This window comes from Stylophora pistillata, chromosome 3 (genome assembly GCF_964205215.1).
Source record: "Stylophora pistillata chromosome 3, jaStyPist1.2, whole genome shotgun sequence".
Classification (NCBI taxonomy): domain Eukaryota; kingdom Metazoa; phylum Cnidaria; class Anthozoa; order Scleractinia; family Pocilloporidae; genus Stylophora; species Stylophora pistillata.
This window is the reverse complement of record NC_142521.1, coordinates 3,775,001-3,799,011: the sequence shown is the minus strand read 5'-3', so window position 1 is coordinate 3,799,011 and position 24,011 is coordinate 3,775,001. Positions and strand designations below refer to the sequence as shown.

The 24,011-nt window shown below is 36.1% G+C and overlaps 2 protein-coding genes and 1 pseudogene across 5 annotated transcripts in view; 1 reads left to right on the top strand and 2 right to left on the bottom strand.

The window, feature by feature from the left end:
* Window positions 1-15,807, bottom strand: part of LOC148734149 (endosome-associated-trafficking regulator 1-like) — a 38,538-nt gene extending 22,731 nt beyond the window's left edge. The window contains exons 1-3 of the mRNA XM_088751856.1: window positions 15,739-15,807; window positions 15,537-15,566; window positions 13,179-13,241 (exon numbers count right to left, since the gene is read on the bottom strand). Coding sequence (XP_088607982.1) covers window positions 13,179-13,241; window positions 15,537-15,566; window positions 15,739-15,807 — 162 coding nt within the window. The remainder of the gene's footprint in view (window positions 1-13,178; window positions 13,242-15,536; window positions 15,567-15,738) is intronic.
* Window positions 445-4,797, top strand: LOC148734150 (uncharacterized; annotated as a pseudogene).
* Window positions 15,808-18,130: 2,323 nt separating the features above from the next.
* The window catches only part of LOC111343212 (enoyl-CoA delta isomerase 3, peroxisomal), a 14,426-nt gene continuing 8,545 nt past the window's right edge, over window positions 18,131-24,011 (bottom strand). For 2 of the 4 annotated variants that reach the window (XM_022950378.2, XM_022950381.2), the window contains exons 4-8: window positions 23,137-23,303; window positions 22,501-22,621; window positions 21,932-22,021; window positions 21,210-21,353; window positions 18,131-20,419 (exon numbers count right to left, since the gene is read on the bottom strand). In XM_022950378.2, the coding sequence (XP_022806113.2) occupies window positions 20,261-20,419; window positions 21,210-21,353; window positions 21,932-22,021; window positions 22,501-22,621; window positions 23,137-23,303 (681 nt within the window). In that variant the 3' untranslated portion in view covers window positions 18,131-20,260. Of the gene's footprint in view, window positions 20,420-21,209; window positions 21,373-21,931; window positions 22,022-22,500; window positions 22,622-23,136; window positions 23,304-24,011 lie in introns of all 4 variants that reach the window. The other 2 variants (XR_015998900.1, XM_088753925.1) reach the window with 2 other exon arrangements.

Sequence of the window (24,011 nt, the reverse complement as noted above, 5' to 3'; positions counted from 1 at the left end):
TTCCTTTTCTAAACAATTACCACCCATATAAAATGTCCACACCCAGAAGCTCAGAGTTAAGCAGTTTCCAAGCCTTGGAGATAAGCTACACTGCTACACTGAGTTTCTCAATAGGGCTTCCGCAGCGACTTTAATACGAAAGAAGTAGAGGAGAATATAGAAGGGGGAGAAATGAGCACGGAGGAGAGGGTAGGAAGAAACGAGGTCGCGTCTGTTTCCACATGACGTAGATATCTGCATCTGTCTCCATCTCTGACAACTGTTTCTCATTTAACCTTATAAGAATAGCATAGAGAAAGAATCCATTGTCTTGTTGACAGTTGAAAGTTTCCAAAAAGCCAATCAAATGAAAGCACTATCATGGTATAATAAATGAGACCAAGGTCGTCGCAGGTAATAATTAAAGTTCGAGAACCGATCAGCATCCTAACGAAAAGAATATAAATACAAGCAGTACCAATGGACAAGATCTTGGATTATCTGGAGCCAAAAACTTTCGGCAAACTTCATTACATTGCAGTGGTTTTTTGGATCTTGTTCAGTATCGTGTTCCTGGCTGTATTCGCTGACATCGAAAACAGCGAATCCAGGTTTGACTTTCGCTGTGGCGGAGCGATAAATGACATCGACCTCGTCAGGGGGAAATGTTACGAGAAATACACGGAGCAGTACAACAAATTGGCTTTTCCTATCTATGGCTTTTTAAGCATCAATGTCTTCCTTATTGCATTTGTATGTGTTATTTACTCACAAATAGTGAGGCCCAAAGTCGAGGAAGTGTCGCGAAGCATCAGGAACGATGATCTAGAGAGACAGTCGCTCGACCAAGAGGTCCAAGAGACTGCGTCATCAGCTGGATACAAGCTTTTAATGGCTTACATCTCTCAACTACTTATAAGACTTGTTCTGGGAGTTATTTTCATCATCCTACAAACTCAGGTTCTTTATCCTTTAAAGTTTTCCTCCAAGTTTAACTGTTATTTGACCGATGGAACCACTCAGCCGAAGAATTCATCTGACACCGCCCAAAACTCAACTTTACACGAATGTCACAATCAACGAGCAGCAAAGAAAACCTTCTGGATGTACGCTGTTCTTGCAGTGAATGGAATTCATGTCGCTGGCATTCTGATTGAAACCGTCTACATTTTTTCACGCGCTAGCAAAGAAAGGAGTTTCATGCAGGACTCAAAGTTTCTTAAGACCCATCTAAATTTCTCCCATGACAAGTCGCGTCAAGAACCACACATGCAAGAAGGAAGAAAAGAACAGGTTTCACTGCGGCCAAGACTGCACAACAACCCTCCGATCAGATTCGAGGTACAGCGTGAACACCGTCGAACCCAAGTCAAGTTGCAACGAGAACCACTAACACAAAATGATGTTGTTCCACCACAGCCACGAGACCAAACTGGGTCACAACAAGAAGTTCTAGTGCAAAGGGGACCTGAACGGTTCCAAGACTCAAAGCTTAAAATATTTATTACGGAAACTAAGAAAATAATCAGAGAAGACACCCAAAAGCTATTTGAACTCCGATCACCTTTCGCAGGACATCCAGGAGCAGCAATCACACATTTGACTCTGGATCAGATTTACACAAATCTTGTGGTCGTTTCGAAATTGGTAACGTATAACTTTACGGCAAACAGACAGGAGCAACTCAGAGTTTATCCCATTTCGCGCGATCATAAATCAGGACCGATAAGCCCGGAAGACCTCCTAAATGTTGAAAATAAGAAAGTTTTAATCGTCGGTCGAGCCGGAATTGGCAAGACATTCTGTTGTACTAAATTTCTCAGAGACTGGGCATTTGATCAAGGGATTTTTGAAGCCAAAATCCATTTTGATGCTGCTTTTTTCGTCAAATTCAGGCGTTTCAACTCGGCAAATGACCTTACTCTGAGGGAACTACTCGCTCGGTCAGAATATTCCCCCTCAGATCACCTGGACGAGGAGGTCTGGCAACACATCCAGCGTCACTCGGAAGAAGTGCTCATACTTTTCGATGGATTTGATGAATTCAAACAAAACATAAACAATGTCGAGACTCCTTATCGTCCCCAAAGGATTGAGCAGAAAGTGCCGCTACAGATCCTTTACCAGTGGCTTGTGACCGGGAAACTTCTCAAAGAAGCTTCAATTTTGACAACTACGCGACCCACGGCTCTGTCAAGCATCGCCTACCTGAATGATCATTTCGACACGACCTATGAGATTATAGGATTCTCGCGAGAACAAATCGAGGAATATGTTTACAAATTCGCTGGAGATGACAAGCAAACAGGCGAAACACTATGGGGACACATCAGCAGCAACATGAACTTACTTTCGTTGTGCTATATCCCCGTGAACAGCTTCATCATGTGCTCAAGTCTCACAACTGTTGCAGTTCGAAAGTTTCGCTGGTGTTCCCCTCCCTTCCAAATTAACAACCATTTACAAAATTGCAGTGAAAGTGTTTTATTTTAAACACACGGAAGAATTCCGCGAAAATGCTGTCACCCGCAAACAAATTGAATCAGATCACTTGCCCCCTGAAGTGGAGGCGAAATTCAAGAGACTAGGGAGTGTGGCGTTTGAAGGAATCAAAGAAGGAAAGCTGATCCTTGGAGGAAACGAAGTACGCGGGATGGAAGACAGCGCTCTCTTTCACCGGTTACCCGACCGTCAAACTGGCCAGTTCAAATACGAAGAACAATTCTGTTTCATCCATTTAACAATGCAAGAGTTTTTCGCTGCGAGGCACATGGCAAATACAATGTCGAAAAGAAAATTGAAGAAATTTGTTTCCACAAACATTAAGGACGGCAAATGGCAGCTGGTGTTTCAGTTTCTAGCAGGATTAATGAACGATAAAGACCAGCTGCCAAACAAAATATTCCTTGACCTAATTCCCGTTAAAACCACAAAGGAAAAAAGCGAATTCTACAACGAAGACTGGCCAGAAAATGAAGAGAAAAGGAAAGTGACCATCTGGCCAACTGAAGACAAACGAGAAATCACAGTGACATTGTTAAAATGTATAAACGAAACTGTTAACGAAAGCGAAAGTAGTAATATGGAGTCAGCAGTGAAGAGAAAACTACAACAAATTAACTGTAATTTTGTAAAGTTTAATTCTTGTCACCTCACAGCAGTTGATTGTGCTTCAATAGTTAATGTAATTAAGAATGTTCCCAAAATTTCACTTTTAGATTTAAGGGTCAATAGCTTAGATTCATTAGGATGTTTCGAGATTTGTAAATTGTTAAAATGTTGTAATTCTCAACTGAGCTGGTTAGACCTCGCAGGAAATCGATTGAAAGATGAAGCCGCAAAGTATTTAGCTGACGCCATCACAAGCAACAACTGTCAGCTACGCTCGTTAAACCTCGAGATTAATTACATCACAGACACAGGAGCACAGCACTTGGCTGACGCCATTACAAACAACAACTGTCAGCTACGCAAGTTAGACCTCACAAGCAATAACATCACAGACACAGGAGCACAGCACTTGGCTGACGCCATTACAAACAACAACTGTCAGCTACGCACGTTAAACCTCACAGACAATAACATCACAGACACAGGAGCACAGCACTTGGCTGACGCCATTACAAACAACAACTGTCGGCTACACACGTTAATCCTCTCACTCAGTAACATCACAGACACAGGAGCACAGCACTTGGCTGACGCCATTACAAACAACGACTGTCAGCTTCACACGTTACACCTCAGAAGCAATAACATCACAGACACAGGAGCACGGCACTTGGCTGACGCCATTACAAACAACAACTGTCAGCTACACACGTTAAACCTCTCACGCAATAGAAACATCACAGCAGCAGGTAAACAACATGCATTAAATTTAGTGAGCAATAGTCAGTCCAAATGTAAGCTAGAATTCTAAGCCTCACCAATTCCAATTGTAAATTGTAAAAAAATTATCTCAGCCACTTACTATTCAAATAACTATGAGGTAACCAGCTCAGTGACAAATTGCAGCTTATCAACTCAAAACAAAAATGAAAGCAAACTGTGAAAATTGTAGTGCTGACAGCAGCGAAATTATTTGAACCGGATCGAAATGAAGAAAAATGAACCAATGAACATGTTCCTTGAAAGAAAAGAATGTCAATCTTTTTTTCTTTTATAAATGAACAACTAACATTGAAGTAAAAACACAAAGCTTACTGCAGAGAGAACAAACAAACCTTGGACCTCTCAGGAAACTTGGTTATTTGATGATTGGTTAGTTTCGATCCTAAATCCAATGCATGCTCGGGTATGTTTTGATCGCCTGTGTTTGTTACAAGGAATAGTTTTGCTTTTTAAGCTTTTCAAGTTCTTTTAGAGATTTTAAGCGGATCAGATGAGTAAATAAAAGTACAGATTACATGGTAGGATACCAAGATTTTCTTTCTATTGCTATTTTTTTTTCAATTGAAGCGAGCCGGTTCAAGTAGTTTCACTTGTTTAGCAAAAAGTAGGAAAAAATAACCAAATTGTGAATCAAAGTGTCCTGCCTTTAAAGACTAAAGGCTTTTTTCGGAGATTAGTGGTATAAGATTGATATAAGTTTAATTGAAACAGTTCTTTAGAGGTTTCTACTTTTGTTGTAAATATTAATGTCATTTTTGTACACATCTATCGCGTGTGACATGTCTGATATGATGAAAGGACGATTAGTTTTACTGCAAAATTAGAAGATGAAGAATCACACTTCATTAGGGCTTAATTTTAAGCTACCACTACTTGTAAATAGAACCAGACCATTGTAGAATAAATATTGTAGACCGATTTAAACTTTGTGTTGTCATATATTTAGCCCCGATGTTTAGACACAACCTGGAAGCCATGGGAGATGGGTCTGGCCTTTTCAAAATCAGTTAAAATTTATGAAGCCCCCCCTCAAGAAACCGTTACTCTATCTTAAATCGAAAATCCCTTGAGTAGGTTCCTGGCCAGTTAAGGAAACTTATCCATTTTTTAAAGCAAGGTTTACGAGACCAATGGAGCTTGGCACACAGATTAAATAACTGAAAGGAAATCAGAGAAAAGAGATGAGTCCCCTTGCCAGAAAAAAGTGGAGGCAGGGAGGCCTCACAGAGATTTCCACTTGTTGCAGCTTTGGAAAAACATAATCCTTAAAACTTCCCATTTTTTCAACACCTCTATTCCCAGTTTCCATAATTTTTGCCAGACTTTAAAATTTAAATATAACTTTCCAAACTTTTAAAAGAATACTTAACTCTATACAATTTGACTGGAAAAGCAAGTGATTAAAATTTCTGTGTTCAAACAGCTTTATTCTTATAATCTTTCAATCTGATCCAAAGGTATTTTGGAGGGTAGAACCAGGTGTGTTCTTTGAAACTGCATGGATATCATACATTAATTTAGCTTCATTTTCTCCTTTTGCTCCAACAAGTGATCAGTTAGTAATTTCTCCTTGCTATACATTATTCTGAAAATCAGAAAGGTGAAAAGAAGGAAGTAGATCAGCTGTGGTACATTTGTTTTCAACTAATTTTTAGGGACTTCCTGGTCAAGGAAAGCATCATCGTGTAAGTCAGTCATACAGAAAGCAAAACACTTGTTTATGAAAAAAAGGGCAACATGAACCTAAAAGCTGTGGTAAGGTTAGAGTGGTTAAATCTATATTGGATGTCACTAATGAGTAAATTTTGACCTCGTTTCAGTATCATGCCTTCCTGTATGGTTTTCACTCTTCTAGAACTGTGTTTTATGTTTACTGGCCAAAAAAGGATACATTACAAACTCTATTTATCCATTTACAGCTGTAGATATCTTTTTACAAAACAGTCAAGATAATATTGTAAAGGCAGAAGAGAAGAGGCATGGAGATTTTTTGAATTTGTTTCTTAGCACCAATAAGATGTTTCTTCAGAACACATTGCTTAAATTTTAAAAGCTATCAATGCATCAATAGGTGTAAAAATGAAATAAATAAGTTTACATTTACATACATTTACAAGTTACATTTACATACATTTACAGTTAGAGGCCATGGTACTTTTATTTGTGTTAAGAGGTATAAATGAAGACATTTCTTTTCTAATACATACATACATACATACATACATACATACATACATAGATGTTAACTGACCACTCCCCATGGGGGCTTTTCAGGGCCAATTCCTACCCAGCAACCACCCCAGGGGAGGACATCCATCACACAGTAATCTCGTGCGTGGGAAATTAACGTCTCTTACCCCTAACCCTGCAGGAGAGAGGACCTCCATTTATTTATCCCTATCCGAGAAGACTAGAGTATCTAACCATTTCTTGATATAGAAAGGTAGCATATTTTTCTCACTTGTTTTAAGACCTTGAGTGTTGGTCCAGCGAAGGCTCGAACCCTCAACCTCCCGCACAACAGTCTAGCGCTCTATCCATTGAGCTAACTGGGAGGCGGTTCAATCTCTTTCACAAGAATGCCTGCATCTTCTAAGTACTACATATACAACAAGAATTCTTCATTTACCTCTGTCATTAAAACTTCATTTACCAGAATATTGATTTTCTTAATTAATCACCTTCATTATCAACCATCAAAAAATAAATTTTGTTTCTTGAATCTGATATTTTTTTAAACCCACTGAGTGTTGCAAGCCAGTTTTTTTTTTTTTTAACAAAACTGTAGGATCATCCAAAGAAAAAATAAGTTCCTTCTATTTTCATAAAGATTTCCTTTAAATGCTACGGCTGTAAGTATCCAAAACATTTTCAACTAAATAGAAACAATTTTGTTGGGGGCAAATAAGCAGAGTGTTAACAGAGGAGGTAAGCAGTTTCTTGGTTGATTTTCTTCTTAGCTGCAAGCTCATCGATTTTGAATCAAATCTGTTTTATGACTGACACTGATCATTTGTCAAAAATTGTCCATTTCACAAACAGAGAAGCCTCTATCCTGAGCAGGACTAATACCTTGTGTTAGGTGGCAACAGTAAGGTAACAAGCCATCACCATCCAGTGTATACCACTCTGTATTAAACCTTGAGACCCTAACAGTGATCATGTTGAACCATTCATTAAAATCATCAGAATAAAGGAAATGACTGCCAACCCTAAATAACTTTGATTTCAAAACAAGTTCTCATTGTCTTTGTCTTGAGGAAATGCATAGAAAAGAGAATGGAAAATAAGGATATCAATGTTACGCTGCAAAGGGTTAACTCTTCTCTGAATGCACATGAACATCTGTTATTCTATCAATAGACTCAAGCTGTTGTGAGACGAACTTCAGTGTATCCACTCCAACAAGCAGTTGCCTAAAAGCAAACAAATGAGCAGTCAAATGATTCACTGAAAATAAAAATTACACACTGTTCTGCACTACAAGTGTGGAGATCGAGATAGACTGTTCTTTCTCTGAAAAGAAATGCTAGCACTGTATGTATGGTTTTAAATATGCTAACAAAGTTCAATATTACAGTTGTTTTGACCAAACATGAAAAGGAACAATTTGGTAAAACTTCATGTCTGTATGAATTTTTAAACAACAATAATCCCAACAATAATAAACACAAGGACACCTTTACTATTTAAAATATAAAGCTTCATGAATAGAGAATGTTTAAACCAAAGTATTTTACCTCCTGCAACCAAAATTACAAAGCTGAATACAACTAGATGAATAAAAATAGACATCATTTGATAAAGAAAATGATGAACAATGACTCACACATGTAATTAATTGATACTGAGAAAGTTGCTGGAGAATAAATTTATGACAAGTTAGGATTCATTACCAAGACCTGTTCAAAAACAAAGGGCCCTAACAACAAGATTGAAAACAAATAATATTTTGTCACAATTGGACAAGCTTGATTATACAAAATAAGCACACACCTTACACCAAGATTGAAAACAAGGGATCTTTTGTCACAAGTAGACAAGCTTGATTATACAAATAAGCACACATCTTACTGCTTGCTTGGCATTTTTCACTGCTATTTTCATTTGATGAGCAGCAGCTTTTGATTTATCTTTGACAGCTGTAATTGTATAATGATTGGCATCTAACAGCTGGTTATATGTTGCTATAGGAATTGACTCTGTCTGACAAAGAAAAGCAGAATAGTTATTGTAAACCATATGTAAAGGTAAATCAAACATAGTCTAACCCTTGTAGATTTTGCTATGTATCTGGGCTGACCATGCAGACATTGGCTCTTTTAAGTGCATTCTTACATTTTATAATTTTGTATTCAAGGTGAATTGCAGTTTTGGGTAATTACCATGGATATTGGCTAACAGAAGGTTGAAAATGTTAAAATTGATAAAGAAAAGTTTTCAAGATTCCAAATCAATAATTTATACTGCTTATCCCATAATTTTAAGCACAATTTGGAATAACCAAGCACAAGTGAACATTTCAAAGAGTGAAAAAAAATTTGAGCCCATGCAAAAGACATGTAATCTGTAGTCTTTCAAAAAAATTATCAGTGCTCCTGTGATAATTTAGTTTTAAAACTGCATTTCCTCAAAAATATGCTCAGCATTTTTTTAAAATTTTGGCTGAAAGGTGAGGCACTTATCAGAGGAAGGTGCTTAATTGAAAGGAGAGCTTATTGTTCTCCTGTACTGATTCAGCTGTAGTTGAAGCTTAAATATCTAGAAATAAATGGCAATAGAAACAGCTTTTCCTTGTATCCCTAAAAAAGTGAAAAGAGGAGGGGGGATTATTTTAAAGGGGGGGTGCTTGATTGAAATTATGGCATAAGGGGGGGTGTGGACAAAACCTGGGCTAGGCCATGGCCTTCTATGTGGCCTACCCTATGGCCTACCGGTGGTGAGATGTTTAAGAACATAAAAATAAAATCAGTAAGAGTCGAACGAATATGCTGGTGTACAATTATCTGTCTCTGAAAAGGGTATACTAAGAGGTCGCTAACACGATTTTCAACATTTGAGGGAACAAAACTCTGCAAATATCACAGCACTCAACCATAACGGTAGGTTAAGGGGGAGTGGAGAGGAATGGCCAATATTGAGTGGTCGCAGAGGATAGACAAAATGGCGGCTTTATGATCCGGGCTGTCAGTTGGTAACGTATAGTGGAGTGCTGGTGTAAAAATGTAATGAATGGCGTTATATTGGAGAGCATACATATCCAGGTAAGAAAATGCAAACATTACGCACTAGGCCAATTTTTTAAGTGCCCTCAAGTGCTGTAGAGTATTGAATTTGCAACGAGCACCCCGCGACATGCACACATTGCCGTCGTAAACATTTTGCAAAGTTAATACTTGCTTTTCCAAAGAAAGGGCCAGTGTTGCACTAATTTGAAAGGAAAGCTGATGTGATGATGTTTGCCCAAAAGTTCTGTTTCTCGATTTCCTTATTCTATCAGAAGGTTAAGAAATTCTGATCAGAATGTGGCTGCCAAAACAGCAGAAGAAAGTCATTGGTAAGACAGTACTTAGCAAAACATTGAAAGGTTTCCAGCAATGCTATCCTTTTAAAAATCTGACCACCGGTAGGCTATAGGGTAGGCCATGGCCTAGGTCAGGTTTTGTCCACACCCTGTAAGGGGTGGGCATTTATTCAGAGGAGGGAGCTTATTAGTGCATGGGCATCATTGAAGGAAATGCCGCATGAAAAAATACCATGAAAAACAGGGGTTTCAATAGTAGCCAGGTAGCGGGTAGATCTACCCGCTTGTAGCAGGCCAATTACCCGCTTGGAGCCTGTAGTTCTTGTGACCGAGGCAGGTTCTGATGTTGTTATTTGAACAATGAGACAGACTTATAGCCACAATAAAATTTATTTATACAGGAAAGTACAAAAGAAATAATACAATAGCAAGGCACTGGCAAGACAATTTGAAAGCATTGCATGACAAAACAGTAATCATTGTGTGACACTTAAAAAGACTTACTCCTATTAATCAAACATAGAACTGTTGAATGGTGGGCTATACTTAGAATTATACATGAAATGACTGAAAACAAGTCAATACTGATAAAACAATAGCTCAAAACAACATAACATTAGATAAGACCAATTTCAATCACAATTTCATATTGTCCTTCGACTTAAAACTAGGAAGACCGGCAAAATCTCATTCAGTGACAGGACAACATCTGTCATTACTGATGAACTAAACAATGAAGACTGTAGTGAAATATCTGATTTCACCAATGAACTTTAAGTCAAGTATACAGATAAATGCAATGTTCTGAAAACTAAATGTAATCTTCACACATTTTGAACATGAATCAACTAATATAAGGATTCACGCAGACTAAACAATTGGATTGAGATAAGTAGACATAAACCATATTATTCTTGAGCTCAAACTGTAAGACATACAATATAGGTCAAATGTGACATACCAAATCCTCAGTAACATAGGTCACTAACTTGAGGTTACATGTATTGGAGTTATTTTTTTGTGACCAAGAGGTTCTGAGCTTGTAAGCACTGGTCTTGACACTCTGAACTACTGAGTAAAACTAACTGTACTTCTTTTATAAGGAATTGAACAATAGCAGGAAATTCTCTACAATTTTGGAAATTAGGTGTGATCATTCTAAAGGAAATTTATCATGCAAATCCTGTGTGTATGATAATTTGGTTATCACAGGAAATAGGTGTGATGGTGCGACTTAAAGGAAATTTATGATGCAAATCCTGTGTGTATGATAATTTGGTTATCATAGGAAATAGTTTCTGAAGATGTAATTCTAAAATTATAACAAAAAATATTGCAGTGTCATGCACAATTGTGAGCCTGGTCACATTCTGTTCATACTTAAATGGAAGAACCCAAACCACTCAGGTCAGTGCCTATATTTCTAAAAAAGAAAACACCTCTTGTGGAGTGCCACAGGGTTCTGTTTTGGGTCCTTTATTGTTTCTGATTTATATTAATGATATTTCAAGGCTTAATTCAAACAAACTAGGATTCTACCTATTCACTGATGATTATAAACCTGTTGCTGATAAGAATTTAAAATCACTTGAATCTGTTGTAAATGTGGAGCTACTTTATTAAATGTCTGTGACTGGCTAAGCACTAATAAACTCTCCTTAAATATAAAGAAAACTAATTTTGTTATCTTTCATCCATACCGAAAACGCTTAGATTATGAAGTTAAACTTAATATATATGACAACCAAAGTAATAGACTGATAAGTATAGAATGTAAAGTACTCAGGGGTACCAATGGATAGTAATCTCTGTTGGAAATATCATATCAGCCACACCACACCAAAGATCAGTAGTCATATAGGTATAATATCTAGATTAAGAAATTTCACTCCCTTCGTGACTTTGCTTGATATACATAGATCTCTTATTCTTCCATATATCTGCTATGGCCTTCCTGCCTGGGCACAGGCAGCCAAAATGCACCTAGACAAGATATTCCATCTTCAAAAACGGGTAATCCACTTGATGAATTTCTCTGAGTTTAATGTTCACACTGTTCCACTTTTTATCTCTACCAGTATTCTGCCTTTACCTTTAATCTACTTTAAAAATTGCTCAGTCTATCTTAATGCATGAGGTCTATAACAAAGTTGTGCCATCTAACATTTCTCCTCTTTTTAGACCCATTAGAGATGCTCATCATTATAACACACGATCTTCTACCGCTGGTAACTTCTATATAAACTACTCTCTACTAAATCACTATAAGAATTCTTTTTCCTCTATGGGCACAAAAATTTGGAACTGTATTCCTGATGTTTTGAGACAGCTCCCAAAATATAGTTTCAAGAAAAAAATAACTGAATCTTTACTTCAAATCCTTCTAAACCAGCATTCTTATCCTGATATAGATAGATTAATAACTGAAATGACATGAAACTAGATTTCGTTAAAATAAAGAGTATTTTGAGCTTTTCCTGTTTTTAATTATGTGCTTGTGGCTTCGTAATTAGTATACCTATATTTTTGTATTCACTTTTGTAATTGACATCTGTACCTTTGTAATTGTTATTTCTTTTCTAATTGTCATTAGAATAATGTTATTTTTAATATGTAATTGACACATTCTTCCTACTACCTGCCTCGATTAGCTTCGCTAAATTGGAGGTAGTCTTAATCTAGAAGTTAAATTGTGATTATAAATAAAAGATGTTGTTGGAGCCTTCACAAGAACATCAAGTAACACCAGATAATTTCATCTCAGCTTCAAATTCTTGCCAAAAAGTTTGGAAAAATAGGTTTTATTTTAGAGGAAAACAAAAGGAAATCAAAAAGAAAAGACATTCTGGCATCTTCCAAGCCTTCTGGCCCATGAAAGTTGAAGCAAAGTCTGCAAAACGTGTAATAAACATCGCTTTGCAAGCTACGTCAAAAAAAATGTGCAAGGCATCTCAGCTGAAATCGACAGGAACTGGGACAGTGTGAATACTAATGGTGGCCAAAAGGCAATTGTTGTTTGCATATTTCACACCAGTGTCAAAACAAAAGAGATCAAACGAGACTGAAATATAGCCATGTTTCTCTATAGAATAGATTAAATTTTTTTTTATTCAATGATTAACCCTGAGCTAAAACTACATTAAACTTAAACAATTTTAAAGATACCATTTGTGAAAGTGTTAAGTGTTAAAAGTAGCACCTCAATAGAAATAGTTGACTGTGACTACTTTATTGTCATATAATTCTCTTCAAATTTGTTTCAATTAGTTGACTTGGGAGCAAAAAAATTAAAAACCAGGCAACAAAAAAAGACCAGAAAATGCATCTGTAAGAGTCTAAAACTTCAAAATTTTCTGGGGGAGCATGCCCCCGGACCCCCCTAGGGTCAAAGGCCTTTGGGCCTTCGCCAAATGTACCCGCCTCTTACTCTTAAGTACATGCTTGTGCAAAAACTTATTGAAACCCCTTGAAAAATACCATGAAAAAGTACCATGAAAAAATACCATGAAAAAATACCATGGAAAAATATGATAGCTGTTAATAATTATGTATAAACAATGTGAATTACCAGCAAAAAATGGTTCTTTAAAAACCTTGGAAATATCATTGTGTCTTGTTTAAAACAAATTACACAACAATCAAGTTTTTCAAATATACCTGTAAACAGTTCGTTATCTTTTTTGCACAAATTTACCTTTGCCCAGAATGTTACCTGGTAGCTGCATTTCATTTATATCACTAGCTACTGAAGAGCTACAAAGTCAAGAATCTTTAACCATACCTTTAATATATTCACTTCTTCTTTCAATTTTGCAACTGTGGCTTCAGCTCTGAGAGCTCTTTGCTATAAAATAACAATAAATATCAAGTCAGATATAGAGAGTTTTGAACTCAAACAGGTTCATTAGAACGCTCTTCTTTAATATTGTTAAATGATAAGTGTGATATTCTAACTAAAGTCAATAATTAATAAACCTTTTTTTATACTGCTTTTTTAATGTCTATTGGCAATTGTATTTTTTATATCTTGTGGGTTGATATAAAGACTATATCAACTTTATATAATTATCAATGTAACTTTTAGCCATCTTCAGAATAGTTGGTGACCAAGTTCACAGATTTGCATCAAATGCCATGGAAGCCTAGTTGATAAAAGGCTGTAAAAGACTTGTTTCAATATGTCACCGCTTTACTAAATATTAATAGCCTACAAGAACCTTTCTAAAAACTGTTGATTCTGACACAATCTGAATCACTAAAAGAATGTCAAAAAATAGCATACCAGCTGTGAAGCTCGTGAAGGAACAAAATCGAGATAAAAACCAACAGTATTGTTTAAACTACAAGCCTAAATGCCTCTATTGATAAGTCTCACTCATTCCACCATATTTTCTAAAGCCGCAGTTTCATCTGTCTCTCTTTTCTCAATCTTTGCAAGTTTCTTTTGCAAACTTATGATTCTGGTCGAGATAGCAAAAAACACAAATGTATTATTCCAAATTGTGATTTATTTTTGGGCAAGAAACTTTACCTTCACAACTTGGCTCTTTATATATTATATGGCACAGCACTTGGCTGACGCCATCACAAACAACAACTGTCAGCTACGCAAGTTACAACTCTCAGGCAATAACATCACAGACACAGGAGCACAGCACTTGGCTGACGCCATTACAAACAACAACTCTCAGCTATGCATGTTATTCCTCTGGGGCAATAACATCACAGAGGCAGGTGAAAGACATGAATTCAGTAATGAGCAATAGTCAGTCTAAGTGCGAGCTTTTAATTTAAGTCTCAGCAATTCCAATTGTAAACTGTAAAATAATTATCAGAACCAATTACCATTCAAGCAACTGTAAGGTATCCTGTTCAGTTCAAATTACAACCCAACACGTTATGGTGAATGAATGCAGAGAAACTCAAAGCACAAAAGTTACTTGAACAGGATCGAAATGAAGAAAAATGAACCAATGAACATGTTTATCGAGAGGAAAGGATGTCAATCTTTTTTAATAAATGATCCAATAACATTAAAGTAAAAACACAAGGAGACTTCAGACATCTCAGGAAACTTTGTCATTCTATGATCAGTTAGTTTTGATCCTAAATTCACCGCATGCTTTTTGCATGTTTTGATTGCTTGTGTCTGCTACAAAGAGTGATTTTCTGTTGAGTTTATATACGTGTAAGTCCTTTTGGAGATTATAAGCAGATAAGATGAGTAAATACGGTACTGATTGCGTGGAATAATGCTGAGTTTTTTTCATTGCTCGTTTCTATTTTTTTTTCAATCGAAGTGAACCGGTTCAAGTAGTTTCACATTTTCTGCAAAAAGTCGAAAAAAGAATTGGAAATACATTGTAAATCCAATCGTCGCACTTTAAAGACAATAGGCTCTTTTGTAGGTTAGTGACATGAGATTTATATCAACTGCGCAAATATTTTGTAGCTTTCTGCAGTTTTTGTAAATATGTTAGAGTATATTTGTACATACTTATGGCCTATTACCTGTACAATCTAAAGAACTGGCAATGAGTTCCATTGCAAAATCAGAGGGTGAAACAATTTAGATCTTTGCTTAATAGTTCTTGTTAATAGAACCATACCTGCCAAATTTATCATGATTGTAGAATAAATTTTGTAAATCAATTTATACTTTGTGTAGTGATATATTTAGCCCCAATGGTTAGACAGCTTGGAAGCTATGGGGGAGGGGTGGGGCCTTCTGGATATCAATCAAAATATAAGTGTGTTTCTCTGGGAAATTGATAAATTTTATCAATTTCCCAGAGAAACACACTTATGTCCCTTATGGAACTTCTTGCCTCCTGCACTTACTCTTAAGCAAGGTTGAGGAATTCCTCAAGAGAGTAGTTGGTAGGGGTATACAGCAACCCTCATGTCGCGTTCCCGATGTCGCAGACACGTGGTTGTGCACCGGAGTTCGCCACTAAAGCCAGAGTGTTGAACTGTAGACAAGTAGCAGCATCAAACTCTTTCTTCACTTAAGCTGGCAGTCTTTGTACAGCACAGGCGGTAAAAACTAAAGAACGGATACATGAAGGTTTGATATAAGGAAAACCGAAAGACTACGAAACTAGAAATGATAAAAATGAGGAATATTAGCGTGACTTACATCGGATCTTGACTCCGGGGTAGAGAACTCCTAAACTCCGTTCGGCTCCGAAATGGTTTCGCTACAGTGACTCCTCGCAACTGAACTACTTGCTAATAGATGGCGAATTTAGATCTTACACTTTGACCTAGGGGAAATAGAAATGAACAGTGCTTTGTGTAGCTAGCTTCGAGCGGCATCTGATGCTCGATATATTCTGTACAATTTCGTTCTTTAAGCGTGTGACGCCGTCACAGCCGTCACAACAGAGGGTAGACTGGGCTTGACTCATTCATCAGACTGTTAAGGATACTCAAACGATTGACTGAACTTGACTCATTCATCAGACTGACTTTTAAGGATACTCAAACGATTCATTTACCCTAAGTCGAATTTGATCGAATTTGATTTCTTTGCTACGAATTATTTTGATTTCTTTGTTACGAATTATTTTAGTTACGGATGAAGTTACGTTGGCATGGTATATCGAGCGGATATTCGCTAGTCACGGAATAGAAATCGAACAAATCGCGCTAACAAATTTAATAGTAAGTCATTGAGAGTTTCTTAGTGTCTTTGTGCTAAAAACGGAAGAGTTACATAAGTAAAAAATATTAGAGTTCGTATCCGTAAACGTGACACCTCATAAAACTTTTCTTATTGGTCTCAGATCAAATAATTTTCAACACCCTCTTTTAAAACTGAATAACAAAAATCATTTTTAAATCTCAATCCAATAGAAATATGTCTTAGGAAGTGTAAAATGAATAAATGTGGAATTTATCTTGGAGTATGTTCCTTGGAATTTTGGCCAAAATCAATTAAGTAGCATACCTATTAACCTATTTCAAAGCAAGGGTTATGAGATCAGTGGACCTTATTTTTACTTTAGTTAGCAAACAAATGAAAACAAAATTAAACAAAAGAAATTAAAAGAAATTTTGGTAAAGAGATGAATTCCACAAGTAAAAAGAATAGCAAGAGGAGTCATAGAAACCTTGCAAATAATTGCTCCCTCAATGAAGTACTTGTTGCAGCTTGATAAAAAAGATTGAGACTTCAACCCATATCTTCAATGCTTTCATTCTCAATTTTTCGTGTTAGTTTATAAATTTTTAAAATTTTTCAAGAATGCTAAATCTCCACGAACTGTACCTGAAAAACCAGGTGATTAGGATTTCTGTATCCAAACACCTTTATTCAGTAATCTTCTAATCAAATCCAAATGCGTGTAAACGTGTGTTCTAACACTGGACATAAATAAATAATTTAGCGATGGACATTCTGCTGGGTGGCTCTTCTTGTCCACTTTTTCCAGATCAAATTGGAATTTGGAATGTTGTTTTTTGCGAAGGGAGGAAAACCGGAGGATCCAGAGAAAAACCCTGGCTGCAAGGACGAGAACCAACAAAAAACTCAACCCACATTTAATGGGACATTACAAATTTATCTTCATCACATCATTTTTAACTGCTCCACTCCCACAAGTGATCAACAAGTAATTTCTCCTTGATATACAATATTCTGAAAATCAGAAAGGTGACAAGTAGAAGGAAATATATCAGCTACGGTACACCTTTTTAATACAAAACCAAATTCTCAGTGCTTGAATTTAAAAGAAATGTATAAGATTCAGAGAGTTAACTGAAAACAGTCAATTACTATTGGCCAGCAATATTGAAAGAGACACTTGAGTGAAAACAGAGAAAATTCTTGCAATTTAGTGCAGTTAAAATCTTGAAAATGGAAGTTGTGATAAATCTACCATAAGCCTAAATTAAAAAAACCCAATTGATTGAAACCATCATCATTGCTTTTGGTATACCAACCATACACCAAAAACTACATACTACAAATTCCTTTGCACAAAATATAGATATGAAATATCTGGAAGCTGATTTTTTCTGCTACATTATCTCACATTTTTATCAATTTCAAGGTATTTTAGATGTTACCAGTAATTACATTCTTCTGTGTTAGAAAGTTTTTCTGTATTTCCATTCTCACTAATCATTAGTCATTAATTGTGATTTTGTTTCCTGTATAGTACCTGAAGACAGCATGGGAAATTGTTATAGATTCAGTATCCTTGGAGAACTTCCAAAACTTATCAAAAATCAGAGGCCAAAATACTCTAAAAGTTTGATTTACAAAAGTAGCATTAATGTCCAAAACCCAGCTTCAAAGATTTGGCTGGTACCAAATAGTTTTGGCAAATGACATTAAAGCTTTTAAGGACTTTGGTAATGAACTACCAACAGTTAGTTAAATAGGTAAGTCTTGGGCTTAATTTCTGCACAAGTAGTCTGAATTTCAGCCATATCTTCCCTTAGACTGCTGAAATTCAGACTACTGCACAAAATCTTTTTAAACTTGCAGATCCTGAGCCCTCCTTTATGGCCACAATTTTGTTGTACAATAACAAGTTCTGGCAGCTGAGTCAGTAGACCTTCTAACCACAAAAAGTGAAACCTTTAAGGTTTGATTCCTCTCTGGAAACAAATGGTAGATCTCTCCTTAGTTTAGGGAAATTTTGCAATGATATAATGACAAATTCTCAACATTAATGTCAGATCGTTTTAATACACCATGGGCGCCTTTTGCATCCAAACATCTTAATTAAACTAATCTTTTAATCTCATCTAAAGGCATGTTACAGTGACAGAATAACTGTGTCTACTGAAAAACTGGACATTCTACATAAAGTGTAACTTTTCCCTACCCCCCCCCCCCAATTAAAAAAATTGAACCTTTGAGTCCCCAAGGTGTTCAATTTCCACTCACAATACAATGCATAGCCTCCCGCACAGAAGTTCTTAGGCATCATCACGCAAGAACATCTGCGCAGGAGGCTATGCAATGCACTGTTTAAAAGAAACTTGATGAGACTGAGAAAATGTGTTAAGGACATTATTTTGCTTGGTCTAGCACCAATTCTGAGAGCTACAATTGTAAGAAATGTAGGGCAAATAGTTCAGGGAATATAAAATTACATCTTAAGGGGTGAAGAGATTAATCTTAAACAATCTAAATAACTTCTAATTGATAACAAGGAGTGACAATGGGGTGAAAACACAAAATCATCGCAAGTATGATTTAAATTTTGCTCAGAAAGTGTGATGTATATGATAAATTCAACCCTTGACACCCTAACATAAGTATGTGCATTCTCTAAACGCTCTCTAAAGATTTCCTAAGCTGCTGACAGGAAGAATTTGATGAAGATAACTTTGGTGACAAGGACAAATAACAGCTTCTTTAGTTGGAGATCATTTCCTTGATCCTCATCAATTTAATGTGGGATTCAGGGGTTAATTTGAAAGGAGAAATCAGATATTTCTCAATCTCAGGCGTCAAAGAGTAATCACGCTGAAAGTGGAATTATCAATTTAAACAGAAAAAAATGAAATACTTCATGATCTATTTGGCAACTAAATGAAAACCTACTTTCAAAAACCTTCTTTATTACTTAATTGAAAATCAAAATTCTGTTGACTTAAAAGTAAAATGGGTATAAACTTTGTTTCCTAATTTATAATAAAATATACTTCAAATGTGTTAAAACATTCACCAAGAATCCCAGCTTTGTGAAACCAGCCACAAAAACAAGACCAAAAGAGATTAAAGAAGCAGCCCTTCATAGACACAACAAAGTAAGTCTGTATCACAGACCAGTTAATTCCAAACATCAAAATCCCATCCAGGCATTAAACTTACATCTGGCTTAACACGAAGATGATTGTAACAGTAAGAAAACTTGACAATAGGATAAAAGACGACAAAGAGAAAGTTAATCAGATACGGCAGACTGGATTTTTTTCCTTATAAAAAAATACACATTTTGTGGTATGCAATTCACAGGGCAAACAACCAATATCAGAGCTGCTTTGCAAATTTTTTCCCCCACTAAGAGAGCATAAATTTGGTTTACCTTAGTAATTTTTGTTAATTCTTTAAAATTAATGTAAAACTTGTTTCTTAAATTCCCCCAACAAAAAACAGAATAAAAAGTTTTTTTTTTTTTTAAATATAAAAGTTACATTTGGGGTAGGGTCTTTAGTTGTTGACTAATGTTGACTAGATACCACAAACAGCCAGCAAACTGCAGGTTGAACAGTCACTATGTCCACCTAGAGTTGAAAAAAGGGAGTTAACCTGGAAGGGAGGATGATTGTGTTTGGAAGTAACTCGAAATCTCAACAGAGTTTATCCTCAGAAATCATTAGGGATCTTAGCAATCAGGACTGCAATGCTGAGGAAAATGTCAATTAAAAACCTTTTTTTTTTTAAACCTCTTTTGTTTGACTATATGCTTTTGTTGCTGTGATCAAACAACTATAACAAACAACCCAAAGATTTGTAATTTCTCCAGAAAGCACTATGTTAGGGGTAGGTCACCTGAGATGTGGTGGATGCAGGTAATTATTACTGAAAACTATGGGTAGCTGTAAGAAGAATATCATTCAGAAGAAGCATTCATAATGGATAAGGGTAGAATTAAATACTGTTATTGAAGAGATTGACATATAAGGCTTAGTATTTCAACTACATGGGGTGTAAAAGAATGCCACACTTGTATTGCCTAAAAAGTTTACAGCAAATGCAACATTATCTGTTTCAAAGTACTAATAATAATAATAATAATAATAATAATAATAATAATAATAATAATAAAAATCACAGAAAATTGTTTAACCTAATTCAGTAACAGATACAGCATTTTCAATGGATAAATCACAAATTAACTAAGGTGAAACAACATCTGGAAGCCAGTTTGTTTTCAGAGTGTCCAACACTTTATCATCTCCAAGGTATTTTAGTAATAATTTACATTCTTCATTGTTGGCATCGCAAAGTGTCTCTTGGTTCACATGCTGGACTAGAGATTTTGTGTCCTGTAGAATCTGTTAAGAGTAAAAATGAAGTTTTGATTGGTAACCTTGAAGAACTTTCAAAATTGAGCAAACAAATAAAAGGGAGAAAAAATATCCCAATTTGTTAGATAAAAAAAAAGGTAATGAAAAGCAACTGGCTGTCAACATTGAGAATCTGTTCACAGTTGCAAAATTTCATATTTCATATCATTCTTGCTTAAAAACTAGACATTCTACATTAAGCTTGACTTTCCCCTTTTCCCACACCTCCCCCACCCCTCCCCCCAAATAAAACAACAAAATGAACCCTTTCACTTCCAGAGGGTACAATTTCTGCTTATGACACAATGCACTGTTTAGCTTAAATGTGACGAGAAAAAGGAAATCTATCTACAGATATTTGCAACTGGACCCTTTTAATGAACCTTTTTCAAAAATTATAAGACAGAGAGTATATTATTTCAGAGGGTCACTTGTGAGACAATTTCAGTCCAATTGGTGCCCATATCTGTTTCAATATTGAGCCTTGACCCTACTGGTTATTGTTCACAAGTACAAATAAACTTCAGAGACTGGAAAAATAATAATCCGTGGTCACTTGGCAATGACATGATGAAGCTAATTTTGAACCCCAGTGGCGGGAATATGATCTTGTAACAATGTAAAATTTTTAGGACTAATCGATAATAATAAAAGGTGGGTCATTAGTAAGGAAAATTAACTTTTAGATTGTGTAAGCATGCATTAGTCTTCCTGAGCACCTAATGCCCTCATCCGCACATTACTATGACAATACGTGGTAGATAACTACAGTATTTACCTTATTTGACATAGCAGCCATTACTTTAACTCTGTTGTCAACTTGTTCCAAGAAATTATCTGGTTTGAAAACTTCCATCACCAGTCCCTTTTCCCATGCTTGGGTGGCAGCCATCTTTTGATTCAATAAGAGCATTGACAGTCCCTGGAAGAAACATAGCTGACTGAAAAAAATGTACTACACAATAGGTAGATAAATAACCAGATGAAACAAGTAAAAATTTGTTTTCTGCCTTCACTGTCAGAGCTTTGCTGTGCTATGTACATTCCCTCCGACGAAGGGCTAACGCTTGAAACGTCAGCTTTTGTAATCGTTACAGTGGCCAATTTACAATTTCAACTTTGATAATATATCCAAATTATTATGTACATTTAACTTGGAAACAGAGAATTAAAACCATATAATGGTTTCCAGCAAGGCCTGAAGCTAGTGTATAAATTAAAAGTATGTGTCCAAGCTTTCAGCAATAACCAGCATCATCAAGGATGAATGCTGTCTTAAATCAAAGCTTCAAAACTTTTCATAATTTTCTAGTAGAGTACAGTATGGCCTCACTGGAAACTTTACAGTCATTTCAAAATGCAATTGAGAAAAACATAAAAAGTTAAGATCATTTAAAGATCCAAAGTCTACAAGCTGGAGTATCTTGGTGTCTAAAAATCATACAAATGAAAGTTGCAAATTTTTAAAATTGGTTTTGCTGATCAGGTTAAAGCACCTACCCCAGTTTTTCCCAATAGGGAAGGTAAAAGGGAAGACAAACAACCAATGGGTGGATGACCCCATTGGGTAAAACATGTCTGAAAAGTTGCCTAAAAAAGGGAAAATACTGTTAGAAAGATCAGCATTTCAAATAATCACTATCTTTAGTATACCAGTTTACCATACTATGAAAGTTTCTTTTGCATGGTAACTGGGTGGTGCAGCAACAAGATCCTGGCCAGTGGGCCCTTTTCTAAAAGGTTCAGGTAAGTTAATAGGCCTGTGAAGCTAAACAATTTTCATTAAAGATAGGGGTATCCAAAGTTTTGAAAATTATATAATAAAACTATCAGGTAGAGGAACAAAGTTCCAGGACCTGTTTCTCTATTCCTTAAAGTTTAATTTTAAAATATGCCTTTGGGCCCTTTAAGTTACCAGAACTTCTAAGAAATGGGTCCCATGGCCCTTAACCACCAAGAAAAAAGTTTAATCACAACTGTCTCAGCTTTAAACTAAAATACTGGTGATGAGAAATGCAAGGCTACAAATATCAAGACTCTTAAAATCATGTGAGTTATATTTGACAAACCTTGTTGCTTGCATACACTATGTCACATAAACTGAGGAGTGCTGTGCCAAATCCTAATGCATTACCATTTACAGCTGCTACAAGAACCTTTGGGAAACTGATCAAAAGTTCAACCAATAGTCTGTTGAAAAAAATTGGATTCTCTTAAGAATAAGCAGTAAGGCTGGCATGGTTGTGTAGAGTTAGATACCACACAGGTATGCCACAAAGGCTTCAAAGCAACATATTTAATGTCCCACACGTAAGATAGATAACTCCTCTAATTTCCAGCTCTCTCATCACCCAACTTTGTGATCTAGACAAAATAGTCAAATGTTTCTTCCAGTCAAAAGTCAAGGCTTGGAGCACTTACTTCCTTCCTCAACATGCAGAGGATGTGGCTAATCTATAACCATAATTTCAAAGACACCCTAAGGTGTAAGTTAGAGTTACTAAGATCTTAATGATGACTTCTATCTCCTCTTGTATAGATTAGAAACTTTGTATGTGTTTGATAACTTAATTACCCTCTCCTTTGCATTTCTTGCACTTTCATGATAAACAACCAGGTCCCATTACCCTTAAACCCCACCCCTCAACTCTTGCTCTCAGCCCTTAACCCTTGAGGTATCCTCTTATATTTTCATCATTCCTTACTTGAATTTCTCAACCATCCTTTTTGCTTCCTGTCGATTATGTGTAGCAATTAGGTGCTGGTAATCCAGACCACTACAGAAACTGTTCCCTGCACCTGTCAGTATGACAACACTAACAACATCTTCTTTTGATGCTTCATGAAGGAAGCCAGCAAGCTGTTCACACATCTAAGAAATGGATAATAAAAGATACAGCCAGTGTTGTTGGTACAACAAGATATTTTCCAATGTCTATCTTTATGGCATGCATTGGATGAGGATGATAGAACATGTAAAACCTTACAGGACCCATACCAATGCAAATCTTAGAATGTCTGAGGGCACTTCGTAATAAAGTTTTAAAGATGAAGATAAAGGGTTGGCCATTAGTTACACAATTAAAACTCAATGTTGTTTGAGATAATATACATTCTACTAACTTGTGCCAAAGGTTAACAATTTGTTGAAATATAAGGTTGAAACCATGATAAAACCTTGTGACTCCTTCTAAAAGGAACCCCTTTTTTCTGCAGAAGATGATGCTGAAAGGTGCAATTTCAAAAACATTAATGCAGATTTTACTGAACCAAACTGTTTGGGTGACTAGGTAATTTGATTATATCAGCTAAGTTGAAATCGTAAATTGGCCACTGTAATGAGTTAACCCATTAAGGTCCAAAGCCCTCAGCCCAGACCACCCCTGAAAATCCAGACAAAATGGCTGTCCAATTAAAAAAAACCACATTGTAGTGTATTGTACCGGAAGTGCGAAAAGGTTATGTTTGTAGGCATCCCGTGATGCCTAGGGAAAGTTGTTGTTGTGATACTCGTTGGCTGCCATGTGAGTAGTGTGTTGATTAAAATATTCAAATCAAAGGACATCGAGGGTTGTTATCG